Below are 23,071 nucleotides of genomic sequence, written 5' to 3' on the forward strand. Positions count from 1 at the left end.
TTTGTTTAGTTTAGTTTAATTTTTTTTAATTTCTAATTTGGGTTTTTTAAAATTTTTTTTCTATCATGTTAAACACATCAAGAGTTTAGGAGGCTTAGTACGTTTGTGTTATCTATAGATTATACTCGTATATACTGTTTACCAACTACGTATTCCCAATCTCTCTGTATTATTATTGTTATTATGCCTATGTTATTGAAAATTAATAAAAAGATTTAAAAAGAAAGGTCTGAGCTCAGCCCACCAGGGAGTATGAGATTTAGGGAGAGCGGCGGAGTTGACCTACTCTGCGATAGTTTTGTGGGACAATGAGATAGACCACGGAAAGTGCAAGAGAAATCGTAAGGCAGCTATGGTGGATACAGCTGCTGTGACTTTACAGAGGATTTGCCTTATGTGCCAACAACCAGGGCACCTAGCAAAGGACTGCCAAACCAGGCATACAACAGTAAAGCAGTTGATATGCTACAGCCATGGCCTTTCGGGACATGGTTGGAGGCAATGTCGAAAAAGGAGGAAAGAATAACAGGAGAACATCACGGCAGACACACAATCTCTCACCCTATCAGAGCCTAGTCTGAACAAACTGACTGCCAATCAGATCATAGAACAGGCGGTGGCCCCCACTACCAGGGCTGGTGACCCACGGATGTACACAACAGCATTGTTAGGGGGCTGGCAATGCGATATGTTAGTGGACACAGGGGTGTCAGGATTGGTAACTGGCCTATCCTTGCCAAATGGGCAGGCTATTTGTATATGCGTGTAGGAGGGAAAATGGTGCAAGTCACACAAACTCAAAATCGGTGGGCTGCAGCTTCCAATGTGTTTCTGTGTCTGTCCAAGTAATGAGGGTACCATCATTGGGCTAGGCATCCAAAGGGAAGCAGGGGCCGTTATAGATTCAGGAAAGGGAGAATTGATATGGACAAGCCAGGGGCAGCGAAATCCTACAACCAACAGAGTACCCAACATAGCCAGTGTAGCTGCAGCAGCTCCAATCAGAGCCAGGACGGTGTCCAAGGATTACTTTGTCAGCATTCCCCAGCAGTGTGGGTGAGACACTAGCAAGATAGTGGTCGAGTAAAGGTAAACCCGTTAAAATAAAAAAAAACTTCTTACTCCCCTCCCCCCACCTCTGACTGCTCAGCTTTTTTTCTCCAGTCCTGATGAAGGTCTCAGCCCAAAACGTTGACTGTTTACTCGTTTCCATTGATGCTGCCTGGCCTGCTGAGTTCCACCATGTGTTACTTGGATTTCCAGCATCTGCAGATGTTCTCTTGTTTAAAATAGAGGGGCATTAACCCAATTAGCAGTATCCCATAAAACTGATGAGCTGGCAGCTGTTCACAAGACTGGTGATAGCTGGGGACACTGGTATAAATCTGATTATCTGATGGCACGGGCATGTTGTGGATTTGTAACTTCAACAGGGGCAGCTATTCATCACGGGCACCTAATTTAACAACTGCTGGAAGCGATGAGACTGCCAGCAGAGGTGGTAGTACTTAAAGTAAAAGCTCACCAGAAAGGGGAGAGTGAGGTACAGAAAGGAAATGAGTGGTTGGACATTAGTGCAAAGAAGGCAGCAGAGGAACAAGAGGCAATTGAAACTGCAAGTGTGTGGGAAGAAACGACTGAAGCCAGTTTAGTAAAATTATATGAAGAGGTGGAGGCAAAAGAGAAGGAGAAAGAGACCGAAGGAGGAACCAGATGGTAGATGAACCCAGAGGGAGGAAGGAGTCGTGGTGGCTCCACCATGTATTAGGCAGATGCTACTAAAGTTATATCATGGGATGATGCATCAGGGAAGGCAGAGCATGATCACAACTCACTGGCAGGACTAGTGGTGGCCAGGGATGGATGGGGATGTTGAGAAATTCTGCTGCCATTTACCTGGTACGGGCATAAAGCTACAGCTGTCAAACCAACCATGGCTGAGGGGACCCTTGGAAAACATCCAGATGGGGCCCTGTCAAAAAACAGAGGGGAGAAGCTACTGTTTAGTAATTATGGATCAGTTCACTGGGTGGGTAGAGGCTTTCCCAACAAGGACTGTACCACCAGCACTGCTGCCTGAATGCCAGTTCAGGAAATCCTCCCAAGGTGGGAAACTGCAGTTCTGGTGGACTCGAATCAGGGAGCACATCTCACAGTAAACTGCCAACTGTTGGGGATACAATGACAGCCTATCGCCCGCAGAGTTTAGGAATGGTAGACAAGATGAACCAAATAATCAAGAACGCCTCAGCCTAAGCTGTAACTGAGACGGGAAAGACAAAGGTTAATGTACTAACAGGAATTCTGATGAGATTGCAAGCAACCACAAGCCCCTATGAATTATTGATGGAGGGAGCAATGTGACCCCTTAAGGGGTAATTAGAGGTTGCAGTCAGTCAGGGACTTATAGGGGATAGGACACTGTGTGTGAAAGACCTTTGTCACCAAGTTAAAGTGTTGAAGGACCGAGCAAAACAACAGCAGCGCTTTGCTGATCAGAGAGAGCTGGAGGGAAAGGAGGTTGTCCTCCTATAGCCGACCAAGTCATGGTGAGGGTGCTGCCTGAAAGGGCAGGGTTTGCTCCCAGGTGAATAAGACCATAAATGGTACTTTTAACAAGTGACACGTGCAGACTTGTGAGGCAGCCAGTGGAGACACTAGATTCTGGTTAAACCGAATGACTCACCTTCTTGTTGCCCCCACGAACAGAGCAGTGGATCAGGTGTACCCACTAACCATGTTATTACAGAGAACCTAAGAAATGAACACACCCGCCCCACCAGACCTGAGCACGGTTGATGGAAACACATCAACAGCAAACATGAAGGCAGAAGACACAGGAAGTGTGACAGAAACCTGTATGACAGAAGCCTTTTCAACTTTACTGGCTAGGAGAGGTATCTTGTTATACTGGAAGGATTCTAATCCGCCTACTGTTTTTTATTGGCTCTCCTCCATTATGTCATCTTTAAGCTTGGAGAAAATTAGAAGCTGGATGTTTAATACATCTTTTAATTTTGAGCAAGTCTGGTGACCCTTTGTTCATAGAAACATAGAAAACAGGTGCAGGAGTAGGCCTGATTATTTCGAACATTGCAATGGAAGGGATCCTTATGTCAAGAGAAAAAAATTGATTACTTACATTGACTATACTTCAGATGAGCAGTTTATTAACAGTGAAGTGTTTTAATACATTTTGAGGTTGTTGCAAGTGCCACAGAAATGCATGTCCTAGAAACATAGAAAATAGGTGCAGGAGTAGGCCATTCGGCCCTTCGAGCCTGCACCGCCATTCAGTATGATTATGGCTGATCATCCAACTCAGAACTCTGTATCTGTTTTCTCTCCATACCCCCGATCCCTATAGCCACAAGGGCCATATCTAATTTCCTCTTAAATATAGCCAATGAACCTGCCTCAACTGTTTCCTGTGGCAGAGAATTCCACAGATTCACCACTCTCTGTGTGAAGAAGTTTTTCCTCATCTCGGTCCTAAAAGGTTTCCCCTTTATCCTTAAACTGTGACCCCTCGTTCTGGACTTCCCCAACATCGGACACCACCTTCCTGCATTTAGCCTGTCCTATCCCTTTAGAATTTTATACTTTTCAATAAGATCCCCCCCTCAATCTTCTAAATTCCAGTGAGTATAATAGTCAATAGGTGCAGAAGTAGACCATTTGGCCCCTTGAGTCTGCACCGCCATTCTGAGATCATGGCTGATCATTCACTATCAATACGCAGTCCCTGCCTTGTCTCCATATCCCTTGATTCCCCTATCCATCAGATATCTATCCAGCTCCTTCTTGAAAGCATCCAGAGAATTGGCCTCCACCGTCTTCCGAGGCAGTGCATTCCACACCTCCACAACTCTCTGGGAGAAGAAGCTCTTCCTCAACTCTGTTTTAAATAACTGACCTCTTATTCTCAATCCATGCCCTCTGGTACTGGACTCTCCCAACATCTGGAACATATTTCCTGCCTCAATCCTATCAAATCCTTTAATTATCTTAAACGTTTCAATCAGATCCCCTCTCAATCTCCTCAATTCCAGTGTGTACAAGCCCAATCTCTCCAATCTCTCTGCATAAGACAGCCCTGCCATCCCAGGAATCAACCTAGTGAATCTACGCTGCACTTCCTCAATTGCCAGAATGTCCTTCCTTAAACCTGGAGACCAAAACTGTACACAATATTCCAGGTGTGGTCTCACCAGGGCCCAGTACAAATGCAAAAGGACATCCTTGCTCTTGTATTCAATTCCCCTTGTAAAAAGGCCAACATTCCACTTGCCCTCTTCACTGCCTGTTGCACTTGCTCATTCACCTTCATTGACTGGTGAACTAGGACTCCTAGGTCTCTTTCATTTCTCCCTTACCTAACTCTACACCGTTCAGACAATACTCTGCCCTCTTGTTCCTGCTTCCAAAGTGGATAACTTCACATTTATTCACATTGAATGACATCTGCTAAGTATCTGCCCACTCACTCAGCCTATCCAAGCCTCCCTGTATTCTCCTAACGTCCTCTTCGCATGTCACACTGCCACCCAGTTTAGTATCGTCAGCAAACTTGCTGATATAGTTTTCAATGCCCTCATCTAAATCATTGACATAAATCATAAAGAGCTGTGGTCCCAATACAGAGCCCTGTGGTACCCCACTAGTCACCTCCAGCCAGTCCGAGAAACACCCATTCACTGCTACCCTTTGCTTTCTATCTGCCAACCAGTTTTCTATCCATGTTGAAACCCTGCCCCCAATGCCATGAGCTCTGATTTTACTCACCAATCTCCTACGTGGCACCTTATTGAATGCCTTCTGAAAATCTAGGTACACAACATCCACTGGCTTACCCTCGTCTAACATCCTTGTTACACCCTCAAAAAACTCCAACAGATTAGTCAAGCATGATTTGCCCTTGGTAAATCCATGCTGGCTCGGCCTAATCCTATTTCTGCCATCTAGATGTGCCACTATTTCGTCCTTAATAATGGACTCAAGCATCTTCCCCACAACTGACGTTAGGCTGAAAGGGCGATGGTTCTCCGTTTTCTCCTTCCCTCCCTTCTTGAAAAGTGGGACAACATTAGCCACTCTCCAATCTTCAGGAACTGATCCTGAATCTAAGGAACATTGGAAAATGATTACCAATGCATCCGCAATTTCCTGAGCCACCTCTTTTAGAACCCTCGGATGCAGACCATCTGGACCCGGGGATTTATTAGCCTTCAGTCCTACCAGTCTACTCATCACAGTTTCTTTCCTAATGTCAATCTGCCTCAATTCCTCTGATATTTTATGACCCTGGCCCATCCATACATCTGGGAGATTGCTTGTGTCCTCCCTGGTGAAGACAGATCTAAAGTACGCATTAAATTCTGTTGCCATTTCCCTGTTTCCCATAACAATTTCTCCCAATTCATTCTTCAAGGGGCCAACATTGTTCTTAACTATCTTCTTTCTCTTAAGCCTAGTCGATCCAGTCTTTCTTCATATGTAAGTCCTGCCATCCCAGGAATCAAGCTGGTGATTGATTCTCTGTACTCCCTCTATGGCAAGAATGTCTTTCCTCAGATTAGGGGACCAAAACTGCACACAATACTCTAGGTGCAGTCTCACCAAGGCCTTGTACAACTGCAGTAGAACCTCCCTGCTCCTGTACTCAAATCCTATTCAATAGTCTCATATGATTCAAGTTATTTATTTATTTATTTATTTATTTATTTTAGGGTAAATCCTTATCCGTGAAGGCTCGGATGTGACTGGAAGGATGTTTTCTTTCTTTCTTTTTCTTCTAATTTTATCCTCAAATGGACTGCCTAATCTTTCTTTTCTTTTTTTTTGTTCCAATTTAGTTTAGTGGGTTTTTAAAAAAATCCTTTTATTAAATAAAATTTTCCAAGCTTTTTTTTTCACGATTTGTTAAAAGGAGTTGTGGTTTCTTGATTATATTGTATATATAACAGCATAACATTATACTAATGTGATTTTGACAACATATACTTTTTTTTAAATTGCTGTTTATATTTCTTTTGTATTATCTGTTTGCTAAACTCCTCCTCTGATTTGTATATATTTTTTACTGGAAAATCAATAAAAAGATTGAGAAATGAAATGGGAAACCCGTGAACAGCATGTTAAGTAAAGTGATGGTGATGGTACTCTGTAATGAAGGCTGCGTGCTGAAGATAGATGATTAGTTGAACAGCATAGAATAGAAAAGATACTGTGGAAAATGGATGAGAGGGATTAAGTTAAGGCAGGCACATCAGGTTCCACCACTTCGATGGATTGTCAGACGGAGAAAGATTTCACATGGCGTCTGAAGGCAGCTACACCCAGCTGGAAGGGGAAGTGAATATAAATGAGCCGAGTTTCAGTGGTTCGGCTGGTGATTTGGACAGTTCAGAAGGGGGTACAAATGGGGAGAGATCCCAGCAGTCATTCAAATAGAGACTGCACCAACCCCTTCCTATACATCGATGAGAGGGCCAATGAGCCTGATACATCTACCTTGCTGGTGTCCCTGGAAAGAGAGAGCTTTAGCTACCAGAGAATGAAGGGGTGAAGACAAGGAATGTGATTAAGCTATAATCGGCCAGCAGGGAAAGAGCCAAAAGGCATACAGATGAAGCTGCCTTTCTTAAGACTATTGTTCAAAATTTTGGGACAATCTCTGCTTAGCATTTTGTAGGTTGTAGCGATGTGCTACACACAGCGCTGAAATAATGACACGCAGTCAGTAAGTCGTTTCAAGACTAGTTTATTCAAACTTCGTGGAACTGGCATTTAATCCCTAGCACCTGCCCTCTCCAAGCGGAAATGACATCAGAGGTGCATTACCAAAGTTTCCCCCCCCCCCCCCACGCTGGCTATTTGTGAGCCAGTTCACCTGCGCAGTAAGTGGGTCGCCACATAACACCCCCCCCCAGAACCGGCAATACACCCCCCAATGCCCACAGTCTAGATCAGCTTCTGTTTGGGAGGTCTGCCTCTGCGCCGCGGTGCCTGAACCTCGACCGGCTGCGCCAAGTCTACATGGGCTGGTTTGAGTCAGTCCACTGTGAAAACCTTCTTTTCCCCCATTGTCCAGAACGTAATTGTTGACATTGTTGTTGATCACTTTGAACGGCCCCTCGTACAATCGCTGTAGCGGCGCCCGGTGTCCACCCCTTCGTACAAACACAAACTTACAGTTCTGCAGGTCTTTGGGTGCATGGGTCAGGGTCCGTCCGTGCTGTGAAGTTGGTACGGGGGCCAGGTTGCCGAGCCTTTTGTGTAGTCTGTCCAGGACTGCTGTAGGTTCATCCTCTTGCCCCCTTGGGGCTAGTATGAACTGCCCAGGGATGGCCAGGGGTGCGCCATACACCAACTCGGCCGATGAGGCATGCAGATCCTCTTTGAGTGCTGTGCGAATTCCAAGCAGGACCCAGGGAAGCCCGTCCACCCAGTTAGGTCCTCTCAGGTGGGCCATGAGAGCCGACTTCAAGTGACGGTGGAAGCATTCCACTAGTCCGTTCGACTGTGGGTGGTAGGCAGTAGTGTGGTGTAGTTGCGTTCCCAACAGGCTGGCCACAGCCAACCACAGGCTGGAGGTGAACTGGGCGCCTCTGTCGGAGGTAATGTGGGCCGGTACCCCGAAGCGCGCTACCCAAGTTGAGATCAGTGCTCGGGCGCAGGAATCAGCAGATGTGTCGGTGAGCGGGACCACCTCTGGCCACCTCGTGAACCGGTCTACTATAGTTAGAAGGTACAGCGCTCCTTGGGACACTGGTAGGGGGCCCACGATATCTGCATGAATGTGGTCGAACCTCTGCTGGGTGGGTTCGAACTGCTGCGGCCGGGCTTTAGTGTGCCACTGCACCTTGGCTGTTTGGCACTGCGCGCACGTTCTGGCCCATTCACTGATCTGCTTGCGAAGTCCGTGCCATGCGAACTTGCTGGAGACCAGCTGGTCAGTTGTCCTGATAGATGGATGCGCCAAACTGTGTACGGAGTCGAAAACTCACCGCCTCCAGGCTGCTGGGACGATGAGGCGAGGTTGGCCGGTAGCCACATCACACAGGAGGGTCCTCTCACCTGGGCCCACGAGAAAGTCCTGCAGCGGCAAACCCGAGACTGCGGTCCTGTAGTTGGGCATCTCGTTGTCTGCCTGCTGCGCTTCCGCCAGTGCTGCATAGTCCACCCCCAGGGACAGGACCTGGACAGCTGGTCTGGAGAGTGCGTCCGCCACGTCGTTGTCCTTTCCTGATACATGTTGGATGTCCGTCGTGTACTCGGAGATGTAGGACAGATGTCGCTGCTGGCGAGCCAACCAGGGATCGGACACCTTCGTGAACACGAAGGTCAACGGTTTGTGGTCCGTGTACATGGTGAACAGCCTGCCTTCTAAGAAGTACCTGAAATGCCAGATTGCCAGATACGTGCCAACAGCTCCCGGCCGAAAGCACTGTACTTGAGTTCGGGTGGTCGTAGGTACTTGCTGAAGAACGCTAGGGGTTGCCAGCGCCCCTCAATGAGCTGCTCCAGCACCCCACCGACTGCAGCATCAGATGCGTCCACCGTGAGGGCGGTCAGAACGTCTGTTCTGGGGTGCACCAGCATCGCGGCATCTGTCAAGGCTTCCTTGGCTTTGACGAAAGCGGCCGTGGCCTCCTCGCCCCAAGTAATGTCCTTGCTTTTACCCGACATCAGGGTGTACAAAGGGCGCATGATACAGGCTGCTGAGGTGAGAAAATGGTGGTAGAAGTTCACCATACCAACAAACTCCTGTAGGCCTTTGACCGTGTTGGGCTGGGCAAAGTGGCGGATCGCATCAACCTTGGCAGGCAGAGGTGTTGCCCCATCTTTGGTAATCCTGTGGCCCAGGAAGTCGATGGTATCGAGACCAAACTGGCATTTGGCTGGGTTGATCGTGAGGCCGAAGTCACTCGGGCGGGAGTAGTGCTGGCGGAGGTGGGACAGATGCTCCTGGCGACTACTGCTGGCTATAAGGATGTCGTCCAAATAGATGAACGCAAAGTCCAGTTCACGTCCCACCGCATTCATTACCCGCTGGAACATCTGTGCGGCATTCTTCAGGCCGAATGGCATTTGGAGGAACTTGAACAGGCTGAACGGGGTGATAAGTGCTGTTTTGGGGATGTTTTACAAAGTCCTGTATGTGCGGCACGGGGTAACGGTCTGGAGTTGTAGCCTCGTTCAGTCTGCGGTAGTCACCGCATGGTCTCCAACCCCTAACTGCTTTTGGCACCATGTGCAGTGGGGAGGTCCATGGGCTGTCGGACCTCCGTACGATCCCCAATTCCTCCATCCTCTTGAACTCCTCCTTCGCCAGGCAGAGATTTTCCAGGGGGAGCCTTCGTGCGCAGGCATGGAGGGGTGGTCCCTTGGTCGGGATGTGCTGCTGAATCCCTTGTCTGGGCATGGCTGCCGTGAACTGCGGTGCCAGAATCGATGGAAAGTCTGCCAGCATTCTGGTGAATTCGTTGTCCGACAGCGTGATGGAGTCCAACTTGTCTTCACCCAGGGAGAACGTCTGGAAAGTCTCGGCATGTACCAGTCTTTTCCCTTGCAAGTCGACCAGCAGGCTGTGAGCTCGCAAGAAGTCCGCCCACAGGAGTGGTTGGGCCACCGTGGCCAGTGTGAAGTCCCACGTGAACCGGCTGGCGCCGAACTGCAGCTGCACTGTGCGGGTCCCGTAGGTCCATATCATGCTGCCGTTTGCGGCCCTCAGGGAGGGTCCTGGCTTCCTGTTGCGGGTGTCGTACCCCGTTGGGGGCAAGACGCTAATTTCTGCTCCGGTGTCGACCAAGTAGCGGCGTCCCGACTGTTTGTCCCAGACGTACAAGAGGCTGTCCTCATGGCCAGCCGCCATAGTCATTAATGGTAGCTGGCCCTGGCCCTTGCAGGGTGGGCGACAACAGTGGGCTTTTGTGCCCCACCGCTGGTGGTAGAAACACCACTGTTCACTGGCCTGCTCACTCCTGCCTCTGTGTTGTGTGCACCCCCCTGCCGGGCCTGGTCTGGTCTGCTGTTGGGCGCGTGGCCTGGTAATCTGACTGACGGATGCCACGCTCTTCCTCTTGGCTTTCCACAGCACGTCTGCCCGGGCCACCACCTTCCGGGGGGGTCACTGAAATCTGTGTCGGCCAGCAGCAGATGTATGTCCTTGGGCAGTTGCTCTAGAAATGCTTGCTCAAACATGAGGCAGGGCTTGTATCAGTCAGACAGGGACAGCATCTCGTTCATTAATGCTGACGGCAGTCTGTCTCCCAAACCGTCCAGGTGAAGCAGGTGGGCACCCCGCTCACGCCATGAGAGGCCAAAGGTCCCAATGAGCAGCGCTTTAAATGCTTCATATTTGCCTTCTTCCGGGGGCGACTGTATGAAATCCGCAACCTGGGCGGCCATCTCCTGGTCAAGGGTGCTTACCACGTGGTAGTAACACGTGGAATCAGAAGATATCTGCTGAATCTGGAACTGGGCTTCTGCTTGGCTAAACTACACGTGTGGTCGCAGCGTCCAGAAAGTCGGCAGTTTTAGCGAAACTGCGTGAACAGATGAAGAGTCGGTCATCTTTAGTCCAAATCCCGTTTGGACCGTTGGGGTCACCAAAGTAGCGATGTGCAACACACAGCGCTGAAATAACGACACACAGTCAGTAAGTCGTTTTGAGACTAGTTTATTCAATCTTCACGGCGCTGGCATTTAATCCCTAGTGCCCGCCCTCTCCGGGTGGAAATGACGTCAGAGGTGCAGTACCAAAGTCTCCCCCCCACGCGCTGGCTATTTGTGAGCCAGTTCGCCTGCGCAGAAAGTGGGTCGCCACAAGGTAGGGATGATGAGGTAGATGTAGATACACATAGAGTAATTGGGAGGGTTCGGAAGCAAGGCATTCCTGCAGCCCTATTTGAGTAGATTCTCCTTAAGGTTGGCCTTTCCTGGTACTAATTTATTTTGTCTAGGAAGCACAAGAGTAGGGACTGTCGGGCGTTTTTGGGGTTAGAGCATAAAGTGAATATTGACTTCAGTGATCAACCTTCAGATCTGAATATGCTTTGAAGATTAAATCTAAAATGCAACCCTGAACAATGGATTGGCTACCCTGATTTGAATTTGTTATTTGCATGTATTAGGGTGTCTGCTGAGAATGAGTTAAGTGTGAAAGGGGTGTGTATTTCAAAAGAAGTGTAAGTATGGATTTGTTTGAATTGTCCTGCATTTTTATTTGCACAAAAAGTGATGTAGGGCTGGGACAGGCATACCTTTCCAAATGAATCTCAATAGGATACCTGCCATATTGTGCTTTGTCGAACTAAGCGACTGTTTCATACTTATCAGTACTTTTCTCAAGTGACTTCATTCATGCAACAATGTCTTGTACTCTCTGTGGTCGATGACTTTTCCAAGCTGTTTTTGCACCATCATGAGAGACACAGAGAGACAGCAGGTGCTGGAAAATGTGGAGCAGCACAGAAAATAATGAAGGAATTCCACGGGTCAGGCACCTTCTGTGGAAGAAAATGAGCAGTCAATGTTTTAGGTCAAGACCCTTCTTCAGCAATGGAGAGGAACCAGTATAAAAGGATGGGGAGAGTGGGTGGAGCAGGAACCCACATTAAACCCATATATAGAGGCTTCAACAGAGCCTGTCCAATCTCAAGAAGAAAATCTGCCTGACAGTTTGAAGTACCTGTTTTATAGATGTCCAGACCGGCAACGAATCAGAGCACGTAAGTATATAATCAGCGAGTACTCCTTTGACCCATTCCGAGGCTAAAATTTTAGCAACCATCTTGGACTTGAATGCTGATACTTTGTCTGATAATGTGTTTATTTTTAATACCCCAGAGGCAACCAGGAATTCTATTCGCTCTGTATTACTTCCAGCCAATTAATTTTAAATTTCTTATTAATGACCCTAATATATAAACAATGTTTAAGCAGCATAGAAATGTGTGTGTACGTGTGAGAGTGAGACACACCCCACCCTGAGTCGTCGGGGCACTGATGCACAGGCTTTTTTGCACCGATCATTTTGGTGATTGCTCATCGTATGGCGTGTCTTGGGCATCTAAAACCTGGCGGAGCCCATCCCTCTCCAGGTTTTTTTTACAAGGTCAAATTGCTAGCTCGACACTCAACCCTGGATGGAGAGCGTGCAAGGGAGCTGGCCGTATTCGAACTCAGGACCTCTTGCCCTGAAGTCCAGCGCCACCAGCCAGCAGTATAGAATTAAGAACATTTTAAGAGGTAAATGCATCCACATTTAATCACAAATAATGCTCACCAGATACTTGACTGTTTATTCCTCTCCATTGATGTTACCTGACCTAGTGAGTTCCTCCAGCATTTTGTGTGTGTTGCTTTGGATTTCCAGCATCTAGAGAATCTCTTATGATTATAATTCTCCCCAGCACAATGTTGATCTTAGGTTATTCCTTATTTTTAAATATTACTAAAAGTCAATGATAATAAAGCTATAGAGAATGTTGGAATCACAGAGCCAGACAAATAAAAGTAGCAGCACAATGGGTGAAAAGTGCATTTACTATCATTTGTATGGTGTAGAAAATCATTATGGAAATGGAAACCACGGTGGCACAAGGGTAAACAGCTCTGGAATGCACATCAAGTGAGACATGACTTGCCTCATGTCTATCACAACAGATCCAGGCAGAATTATAGAATTATTCATCTTAATATAACTCACTCTGACTTTCTCTCTGTAACAGAGTGGCATCTTAATATAACTCACTCTGACTTTCTCTCTGTAACAGAGTGGCTATTTCTGCTTCATCATTTTCACTCAGTTTTATATACTATCTGGCTTGTCCCACGTCCTTAAAATTATCAGCGTCTTACACAAAGAACCTCAATGTGATTGTAACTGCTACTTATTAATTACCACATTTAGTCACCTGGACTAAACTATCAGATATATTCACTTCATCAGAACATCAGATATGTTCACCACCCACATACCACAGATTTTCTTTGCAATAGCGTGCTGGGGCAATGGGATCAACATGGGTGATGCCAACAGGCTCAATAAACTGATTAGAAAGGCTGGCTCTGTTATAGGAGTCAAGCTGAACACACTGGATTCTGTGGTAGAACAAAGCATGCTCCAGAAAATCCTGGCAATTCTGAACAATGTTTCTCACCTTCTGCATCCAACCCTGGCTGAACAAAGGAGCACTTTTGGTAATAGTCTAAGAGAACTGTGCTGCTCCAAAGAACACTATCTGAAGATATTCTTACCCTCAGTCTATAGCCGGTTGGCTCTATAATGAGTCAACCTATAGCCGGGGAAGTGATGAACCCCTCCTGTTAGACTGTTTGAGGTTACTTATTTTTTATTCTTTCTTACTTCTCTTGTAATATTTGTATGCTTGCATATCTGTGCACTTATAATGCTACTGTGACACTGTAATTTCCTTTGGGATCAATAAAGTATCTATCTATCTATCTTCCTCCATTTCCCATTTTGTGACCACAACTTATATCAACATAACCTTGTATCTTAAAATTTACACAAGATATCAACCAGGTTTCCTATACACATATAACACCAGGTTTATTTGGTAAATCTTCAATAAATTTTTTATGCCCTTGACCATAACAGTCTTCTAGCATTCAATTGCAAGACTAGAAAAACCATTACCAATCCTCCTTTAAAGCCTGAATATTATTTATTCCTCCTTGTAAGGAATCATTAATAATTTCTTTAGTTCAGTCTTTTATCTTTGTTTTTTTTCTGCAGCTTTCAATATAATTTTTTTCTGTCCTACTGTTAGTTTGTTCTGTACAATTTACCACATCTGCCATGAAAGTGAGAAAATTCAGTTTATCATCAGAGAATCCTTTATTATAGACTTTACACACCTTGTTTAAACTATCTGTATTCTATATATTAATAGGTTTCATTGACACTGTGCTTTGTACTTTCTGCACAGCCTCAGTGTACGATATGCCCACTTCCACCTGAACACTGCACTTCCACAGCTTTCTCATATACAGTGCACCCTGCATAAGCAGAGCTGTGCTTTCCTCTGCTGCTGCTGCAGTTCAGTCTAACGCTTTCTCCACAATTGCCATAATCATGTTCTCCATCACGTCTACCACACAAATTTTACCCTTACACACAACTGCTATATGTCCAAACTTTTGGCATTGAAAACACCTCAGAGGGGGTGGCACATAGATTTGAACCATATAACCCAAATTAACTCTATCTAGCACCTTTTTTTCCATCAAATTTAATTGACACTGATAAGCTATCTGTTCTAACTTCTCCACTAAACCCTTTCAAACGTTTAATGTCCACAATTTTTCCCCGACTAAATTATTTTTAACTTGGTCCATGAATATATCTAGAAGAGGCATTCCAGAGATTACTCCTTAAATACACAGTCGTTCAATATAATTTCTTGGTGTTATTTTCCTTCCTCCCACGGCTTTTATGCCCAAAGAGTGGGTTTAAAAATGCAAAGAGTGCTTCGTTTCTTAAAGGTTTAGTGCCCACAATATCTCTTTTTTTAAAAAAAAATCCTGAGTTAGTCTAATTGTATTGCTATGAGGTGCATTTGATGGCTCTGGACCTGTACTTACTGGAATTCAGAAGAATTAGGAGGGATCTCATTGAAACCTTTTGAATGTTGAAAAGCCTTGATAGAATGGATATGGAGAGGATGGTTCCAGTGGGGGAGGAGTCTAAGACGAGAGGGCACAGCCTCAGAATAGAGGGATGTTCGTTTAGAAGGGAGATGAGGAGGAATTGCTTTAGCCAGAGTCTGCAGAATTTGTTGCCACAGGTGGCTGTGGAGACCAAGTCATTGAGTATATTGAAGGCAGAGATTGATAGTCCCTAAGACTATAAGACATTGGAGCAGAATTGTGCCAATCAGCCCATCTAGTCTGCTCTGCCATTCTATTGTGGCTGATCCCAGATCCCACTGAACCCCATAAACCTGCCTTCTTGCCATATCTTTTGATGTCCTGACAGATCAGGAAACTATCAACTTCTGCCTGAAATATACCCACATACTTGGTCCCCACCAATCTGTAGCAGAGCATTCCAAAGATTCACCACTCTCTGGCAAAAAAAATCCTCCTTACCTCTGCTCGGAAAGGTTGCCCATCAATTTTGAGGTTGTGTCCTCTAGTTCTGGATTTCTGCACCACAGGAAATATCTTCCACATCCACTCTATCTGGTCCTTTCAATATTTTGTAGGTTTCAATGAGATCCCCCTGCATTCTTCTAAATTCCAGTGAATCCAAGCCCTCAGCTGCAATATGGTCCTCCTATGTTAACCCCTTCATTCCCAGAATCAACCTTGTGAACCTCCTCTGGACTCTCTCCAATGATAACATATCCTTTCTGAGATATGGGGCTCAAAACTGTTGACAATAGTGCAAGTGTGGCCTGACTAGAGTCTTACAAAGCCTCAGCATTATGTCTTTGCTTTTATATTCTATTTTGCTTGAAATGAATGCCAACATTGCATTTGCCTTCTTTGCCACAGACTCAGCCTGTAAATTAACCTTCTGGGAGTTTTGCTCCCAAGTCGCTCTGCACCTCTGATGTTTGAATCTTCTCCCCATTTAGTTAATAGTCTACACTATTATTCCTTTTACCAAAATGCTTTGACATACATTCCCAACACGGTTTTCTATCTGCCACACACATGAAATGCTGGTGGAACGCAGCAGGCCAGGCAGCATCTAAAGGGAGAAGTGCTGTCGATGTTTCGGGCCGAGACCCTTCATCAGGACGAAGTCAGCCCTTGATTGATAGTTTCTTGATTAGTCAGGGCATGAAGGATATGGGGATAAGGCAGGAGATTAGGGCTGACAAGGAAATAGATGAGCTGTAATGAAATGGCAGGGTAGACTCGATGGGCCAAATAGCTTAATTCTGTTCCTATATCTAATGGTCCTATATCAGGAATAGGATCACGTTGAAAACTCAACAAAACCTTAAAATCTTCCTTCCTTTTTTAAAAAATCCTGTCTACTGTCTTTATCACTTTAGAAGCCAATCTTCAATCGGCCGCTTATCTTTCCGGTTCCCAGAAAGCAGCCATTCGTCTTTCTCCATTCAACCAACACCTTCTCCCGTTCATTACTTGCTTCTTGCCTGAGAGAAAACTCCCAACTGTAGGCTCGGTTCTTTGCTCCAACACCAATCCTTCTGTCAGACATGTAGTTTAAATACGTGCTTTCATTTACGATTTGTGCTCAGCTGCAAGTGCCCAGTTCAAGAGAAAAGGAAAACTAATAGCAGCAACTTCCTCAAACTTTCGCCAAATTAACAATTCCAGAATCGAAACACCGACAGCAGCGGCTGCATTGGTAGGAGGCGGGGCTTGATCACACATCCGATGACGTTGTGTGTGACACGTGGATTCCAAGATGGCGCAGAGGAGGGTAAGAGTAAAGGTGTCTTCCCCCCTCCCCCAGCTCGTTGGCAGGAGGGCAAGGCTGGCATCATCCGATGTGGGGGTGGGTTATGGGACTGTGCCCCGGGGGGCACTAGCGCTGCAAAGCGGCGGGGAGTCACGTTTCGGGTGGTGCTGTGCCGTTAGATGGCGACGGCCTAAAGATATCAGCTGTCTGTTGACTCTCACCAGGCGGCTGAGTGTTAAAGGAAGCAGCTCTTCAGGAGTTAGTATAGGCTAGGACAGAGCGGGTACGGACTGGACTCGGCTGACCTGTTTAATCCCCTCACAGCAACTCGTGTGTGTCGGCCACCTACTAACAGTCATTTCCTCGGTTTATGATTTGATGGGCCACTTCAAATTTTAAGGATTTCAGTTCAGACCTACCCCCCCCCCCGTGTTAATAGAGGTATTTGCTGGTGGCATTTCTGAAGTGTAATGTTTATATACCAGCGGGATTTGAACTTTTTGAGAATTTTTATTAGTATTAACCAAGTTTGGAATGTTTGACATTTGGACAAGGGTCTTGAGAAGTTATTGTGCCTTTAAGTAAGCTCCCAAACATTATCTTGAAAATACTGGCCATAATACGAAAATGTATCTAGTTTCTGCATTCAAATAACACGATAACTGCGCAGATCTTGAGAATATTAGATCTTGTTTTGGAAAAAAAAATGTAAGTTTGTAGGTGCTTTATTTAATGAATAAAACAGACTTCTTTGAAATTGTCTAATTTAGAAATTAGCATCTGATTGCTAAATGTGCAAATCTGTGTCAGCAACTGAATATATAATTGTGTAAAAGTATTCTTGATATAATTTTGGTGTCTTGTTGACAAGCATATCATCCATAAGTATTTTGTGTCAAAGTTATGAAAGGTGTTTTGCCTGTCTCTGTAGGTGTTCTTATTTTGATATCTACTTGTGTCAACCTTGGAAGCTGCTAACCAATTGGTATTTTATGAATTTTGAGTATTCATATAAAATCATCTTGTATTTAATTGATTGGAGTTCTTGCATTCTAAAATGAAACCTTGCCAGTCATTATTTTTAAACAGTTTTGATTAACTTATGTTAAATGGTTAAGTATCATTTATTTTCTGATGACTAGATTATATGTGGCAGGCTATTATCTCCTGCCTAAGTGACCATTGGCATCTGGTGATTCCTTGGCATTAGAGTTTTCCATCCATTAGCAGTACACTCTGTAGTAGTTCTTGATTTCAATTCTGCGTTACATGGATATTGTATTTTTAAGTATGCTTTTGAAATTAACTCTTGAGGATCTCTCTTGCTTTGTTTTCTCTTATTTGAATGGTTTTAAAAGTCAAAGCTTGATAACTTTCACCCATGCAGCAGGTCAGATGATTCCAGCAATATGACATGTTTCCAGATTGCATTTAGCTTTTTAACTGTAAACATATTTGTTTTTAATTTTTTTAGAACATTAGTCCATATCTTCATTTGGGAGTTTTTACTTTTTAAGTACTAGATGTGATGTAGGAATGCAAAATGACTTCACTACTAATTGTCGCTTTGCTTTTTCTTTAGAGATGAGAGACAGGGTAACATGCATAGTTCAGAACAGCATGGGAATATTAACAATTAAATGTCTGGTTGCATATTCCATCAATTGCATGTGGTACAGGTTAGAAGAGAATGACAGTACTAGGTAGGATGAGGATTGAGACTTGTATTTAGATATTTCCCCCCACTGGCTTTAGAATTTTCAGAATAAAGGTTATAAATGTAAAAGAAAATGTATGTTCCAAGTAGCTCTCATCATAGAATATTCAGATGTAATTGAGGATTTAATAATATGTTCAATAACTACATTTTTAGAAAATGCGACAGCATGATAATAGCAGAGAAACAATAAAACTGTAGATGAAATTAGAGTAAATGCTGTAGTTCATATTCCACATGGATGCCTAAGGACCAGATCTTAATTTCTATCAACTCTTTAATAAGAACGGTAAATATTGCAAACTCTCTGAGTAGGTCAAATAGTTCCTGTGGAATCTGATGAAAGGTTTCAGATCTCTAATGTAAGTTGTTTCTTATTCCATGATTACTGCCTGGTCAGCATTGTTTTATTTCAGAATGCCAATGTCTGCAGCTTTTGTTTATTTCATTCTCTATATTATTATTCACTTCCTCCTCATGGACACATCAAGATCTTAATTATGAACAAGTTCCATTTGGATGCAATTACTATCTTTTCTATAAATAAAAACTTGTATTCTGCATTTGTTCAGGACTTGCACACAAGTTGAAATTACTCTGTTGACTTAATGAAACACATCCATAATTTTAAAGGCCTTTAGATTTTTTTTTCATGGAAACAAGGCACAAACAATTCAGTCTTTCCTTTATGACTTGGATCCTCTTAATTCTGCTAACATTTCTGTGTTTTCTCCATTGATTTTGTTATGTGTGGACCAGAACTGCAGGAAGAATTTCCAACAATAATTGAACCTTATTTCTTTATAAATATAATATAACAAGGTGAAATTCGCTAGTATGTCAATTCCTATGGTTCAGCACGTTTTAAATCTGTAGTATAGCCCTATACTAATCTAACAAACATCTGTTTAAGACCAAGTATCTGTAGCTAATTAACCTACCAATGCAACTTTTACGATTTCATCTGGCAGCATTTCTGCAGAACCCAGAAAGTGTCCATACTTAAAAGGATAATTTTTTCTATTTGAAAGATTATTTTTGGGGATGGAGAGCATTCACTTTCTATAGTCAAGCACGATTCATGATTTATGTTCCAAGAGTTCTGTACCTCCTTGTTTTCAGGGAAAGTATTTTGTAGACTTCCAAATTTGTTTTGCTGCCTCTAATTACAGCTTTCTTGGTAGATTTTTTTTAAAGCTCATTTGGTTCTTCTTTTCTTGATTCTTACTCAGTTTAGACTTTAGCATTATTGAATTTAATCTGCCATTTATCTTCCCTTTCCAAAAGTCTACTCACTGATGTTGGACTCCAGAACCAGTGGAAGTAGTTACCAACAACTCTGTTTGTCAACCCTGTCAAATTTCCTTCTTTTTAAAGAACAGTTGGTGGTCGTTTGGCCTAACAGTAGTCAGTCAGTGTGGAAACAGGTCCTTCAGCTCAGCCTGCCTCTGCCTTTTGTGTTGCCCAGTGAACTAGTCCCATTTGACCACAATTAGCACATAGCCCTCCTCTCTATGTGCTTATTTATTTATAGCTAAGAGGTCCTTCGGGCACACTGAGCTGGTGCCACCCGATTCCACCCGAGTATCTTACTAACCTATACTTCATTGGAGGAAACCAGAGCACCTGGAGAAAACACACAAGGTCATGGGCGAACATACAAACTCTTTACAGACAGCAGTGGGAAATGAACTTGGGTCGTTGGCATTATTTTAACCACTACGCTACCGTACCACCTCAGCAGGGTTTTTAAATATTGCTAATGAACCTACCTCAGCCACTATCTATGGCAGCTCATTCCAAATACCTTATGCCCTTCGTATGGAGAAGCTGCACCCAATATCCCCTTTTATCCCCTTCTGATCTTAAACCCATCCAATCTGTTTTTAATAGCTTCTCCTTGAGGGAAAGACTTTGGACAATGAAAAAGCACAATCCCCTCATTACCTTGTACTGCAGGTCTCACCACAGTCTCATACATTCTAGGGAATATAGTTTATATATTCTTCCTTGTAATTCAGGCCCCCGAGTCTAGGCAACATTCTGGTTAATCTTTTCTCTCGAGATAAATAATTGTACACAGTACTTTAAATGTTGCTTCAGGTGCTGTGACCTTTGTTGTTTTTAGTTTGTATTAACAAATTGACTGTGATTGTACAAGACATGGTTAGTAAGTTTGTGCGCGATACTAAAATAGGTGGTGTAGATAGCATAGAAGGTTATGAAAAGTTACAGAAGGTGCTGGGGGGGGTCACTTGATCAGCTAAGTACATGAGCTGAGGATTGGCAAATGGCTTTCAGTCCAGAAAACTTGAGATGTTGCATTTTGGGAGATGGTAAGACATACAGTGAAGGTAGGTAGGGCCCATTGAGTGTTTGGACCAGAGGGATTTAGGAATGCAAGTGCATGGTTCACTGAAAGCAGTATCACAGGTAGATGGTGAGGGGTGATAAATAGCAATTTTCCCTGCCAGGTTATTGATTCCATTCTAGGTGCAAACCATTCCTTTTGTATGGGCCCCACTCTCCCTGAAAGAGAGCCCAGTGATCTGTGTACCTGCAGCCTTCCTGTACCAGCTCCTTGGCCATATATTTAACTGTACTATCTTGCCTCATTAGCTGTGGCACAGAGAGTAATCCTGAAGTTACAATACTGGAGGTCCTGCTTTTTTAAAATTTACTACATACAGTACTGTGCAAAAGTCGTAGGCACATGTAAAAAAAATCCATGAAGTGAAGATGTTTTCAAAAATAATGAAATAAAGTTTCTAAATATCAAACAATTACTATAAAGAGCAGTAAACAGTACAAAACTAAATCAAATCAATATTTGGTGTGACCACTCTTTGCCTTTAAAACTGCATCAGTTGACTTGGGTACATTGTTGTGCAGTTTTATAAGAAAATTGGCTGGTAGGTTGTGCCAGTCATCTTGGAGAGTTTGCCATGGTTCTGCAGAGTTTGGTTGTCTCACATGCTTCTGTGTTTCTGGGTAATCCCAGACCACCTTGATGGGATCAGGGCTCTGTGGAGGCCATGCCGTCTGAAACCATATTAAAAAATCTAAGATTTCTGCACAGTACTCCTCTTTGTGAAACCACATCTGTCTTTCTGCCTGTCATTTTTGCCAATTAAACTATAACTTACCAGTGCTCACCCTCTTGCACAATTTCCTGTGGATGCTCAGAGAAAGCCTTGACCTTGGCATTAGGGAGGTGGCGTGCCATGCTAGAGTCTTGCTTACAACCTCATAAAACCCGGCCTGTGCCCCTGACTAAAATTTCAGTATCTCTGTTGCTCACCTAGACTTTCCCCAATGTTGTTTTACATTTTGACAGGCATGGAGCCACTGGTCTGGGTCCTGCTGCTATTCTCCCCAGAGAGTCCATTCCCCCTTCCCCTCCCTCCAAATAGACCAGCAGTATTCAGACTGGCATGAGGGAGAGCCACAGGAGACTCCTGCAATACTTGCCTGCCTCTTCTGGTGGTCACCCCGTCTATCTGACTGGACGTTGGTGTGCCCTTATCCCTGAAACTACTCTGCCGTTCTACCTCCTGTATGCCCAGTGAGTCCAAATGCAGCCCCAGCTGATGTGTGTTGATAACGGCTGCAGCTGGATACACTTCATGCAGATGTAGTGGTCAGACCAGACTGCTTCCCTACCATCACGTCTGAGATGTGGCATACCCACTGATAGCTGCTAGTGAAACTAACAAACTGTCTAACTGCAAAGGACTTTTCCAATCTCCTACACTCCTCCCCCTTGCTGCTTGGGTGGTTGCAAGTGTTTTCCTCACATAATTCATCGAAGATCATACAGTTGGCCTCCTTATCCGCGAGGGTGTGGTTCTGGGACCTCCCGCAGATAACAAATACGCAGATCCTCAAGTCCCTTAAATAAAATGGCGTAGTATTTGCTTATAGCCTACGCACATCTTCCTGTATACTTTAAATCATCTCTAGATTACTTATAATACCTAATACAATGTAAGTAGTTATACTGTAATGTTTAGTGAATATTGACAAGAAGAAAAAACTACATGTTCTTCTTGCTCACAACACAAGCAGCGGACAAACGAGATGTGAGGCAAACAATGATCAAGCAACGAGTAAAACTTTTAATCATCTCTAGATTACAGAACTTATAACATCTAATACAATGGAAATGCTATGTAAATAGTTGTTACATTGTCTTGTTTAGGGACTATTGACAAGAAAAAAACTGTACATGTTCCTCTCGCTCACAACACAAACAGTGAACAAACAAGATGCCGATTCTCCTGTGATCTTTATGTTCTTGAGGCTGGAGTGGTTTACATAGCCAGCCAGCCATCCCTTACTAGCCTTAAACTCTTTTCTCTCATTCTTATCAACCCTGTCACAGTAGCGCTCATAGAGACTAAGAGCTTTTTCACGTATAGTTTGGCCATCGACAAGGATATGCTTCTGTGACATGTCCTCTAGCCACACATTTAATGCTTTCTCAGTCTTCGCAAGCACTTTATCACCAACCCGAGAGACCATTTTTGCGTTGTAGGGGCAGCACTTACACTTCCATGAAATGCAGCTTCTTTCGGCTTTATTGTGCAAATGCTCAATTCGTTCTTACCAACATTGTGGCCCACTTCGGAAAGCGACATGCCACTTTTCGAAAGGTCTAATATTTCTACTTTATGGCACTTTCTCATAGCACTTTATGCTCCCTCTTAGCCTTTGAGGAGTTGCTTTGACCACGTAATTGCTTTTTAGGAGCCATTTTTTCACAAGAACAAAGTAGCAAACGAACGAGATGCGAGGCAAACAATGCTCGAGCAGCAAGTGCTGGAAGAGTGCTTCCGGGTTTTCTCAATTCGTGGTTGGTTGAATTCGTTTATGTAGAGCTCACAGATAAGGATGGGTGACTGTACGTACTTGGGTTCAGCCAACATTTCTGGAGCATC

At 44.3% G+C, this 23,071-nt stretch overlaps 1 protein-coding gene across 1 annotated transcript in view; it reads left to right on the forward strand.

Annotated features, from left to right (window-relative positions):
* The first annotated feature begins 16,376 nt into the window (after nt 1-16,376).
* Nucleotides 16,377-23,071, forward strand: part of tm9sf4 (transmembrane 9 superfamily protein member 4) — a 56,665-nt gene continuing 49,970 nt past the window's right edge. Inside the window, exon 1 of the mRNA XM_059980674.1 lies at nt 16,377-16,435. Within this exon, the coding sequence (XP_059836657.1) occupies nt 16,421-16,435 (15 nt within the window). The 5' untranslated portion in view covers nt 16,377-16,420. The remainder of the gene's footprint in view (nt 16,436-23,071) is intronic.

Source organism: Hypanus sabinus, chromosome 9 (assembly GCF_030144855.1).
Source record: "Hypanus sabinus isolate sHypSab1 chromosome 9, sHypSab1.hap1, whole genome shotgun sequence".
Lineage (NCBI taxonomy): Eukaryota > Metazoa > Chordata > Chondrichthyes > Myliobatiformes > Dasyatidae > Hypanus > Hypanus sabinus.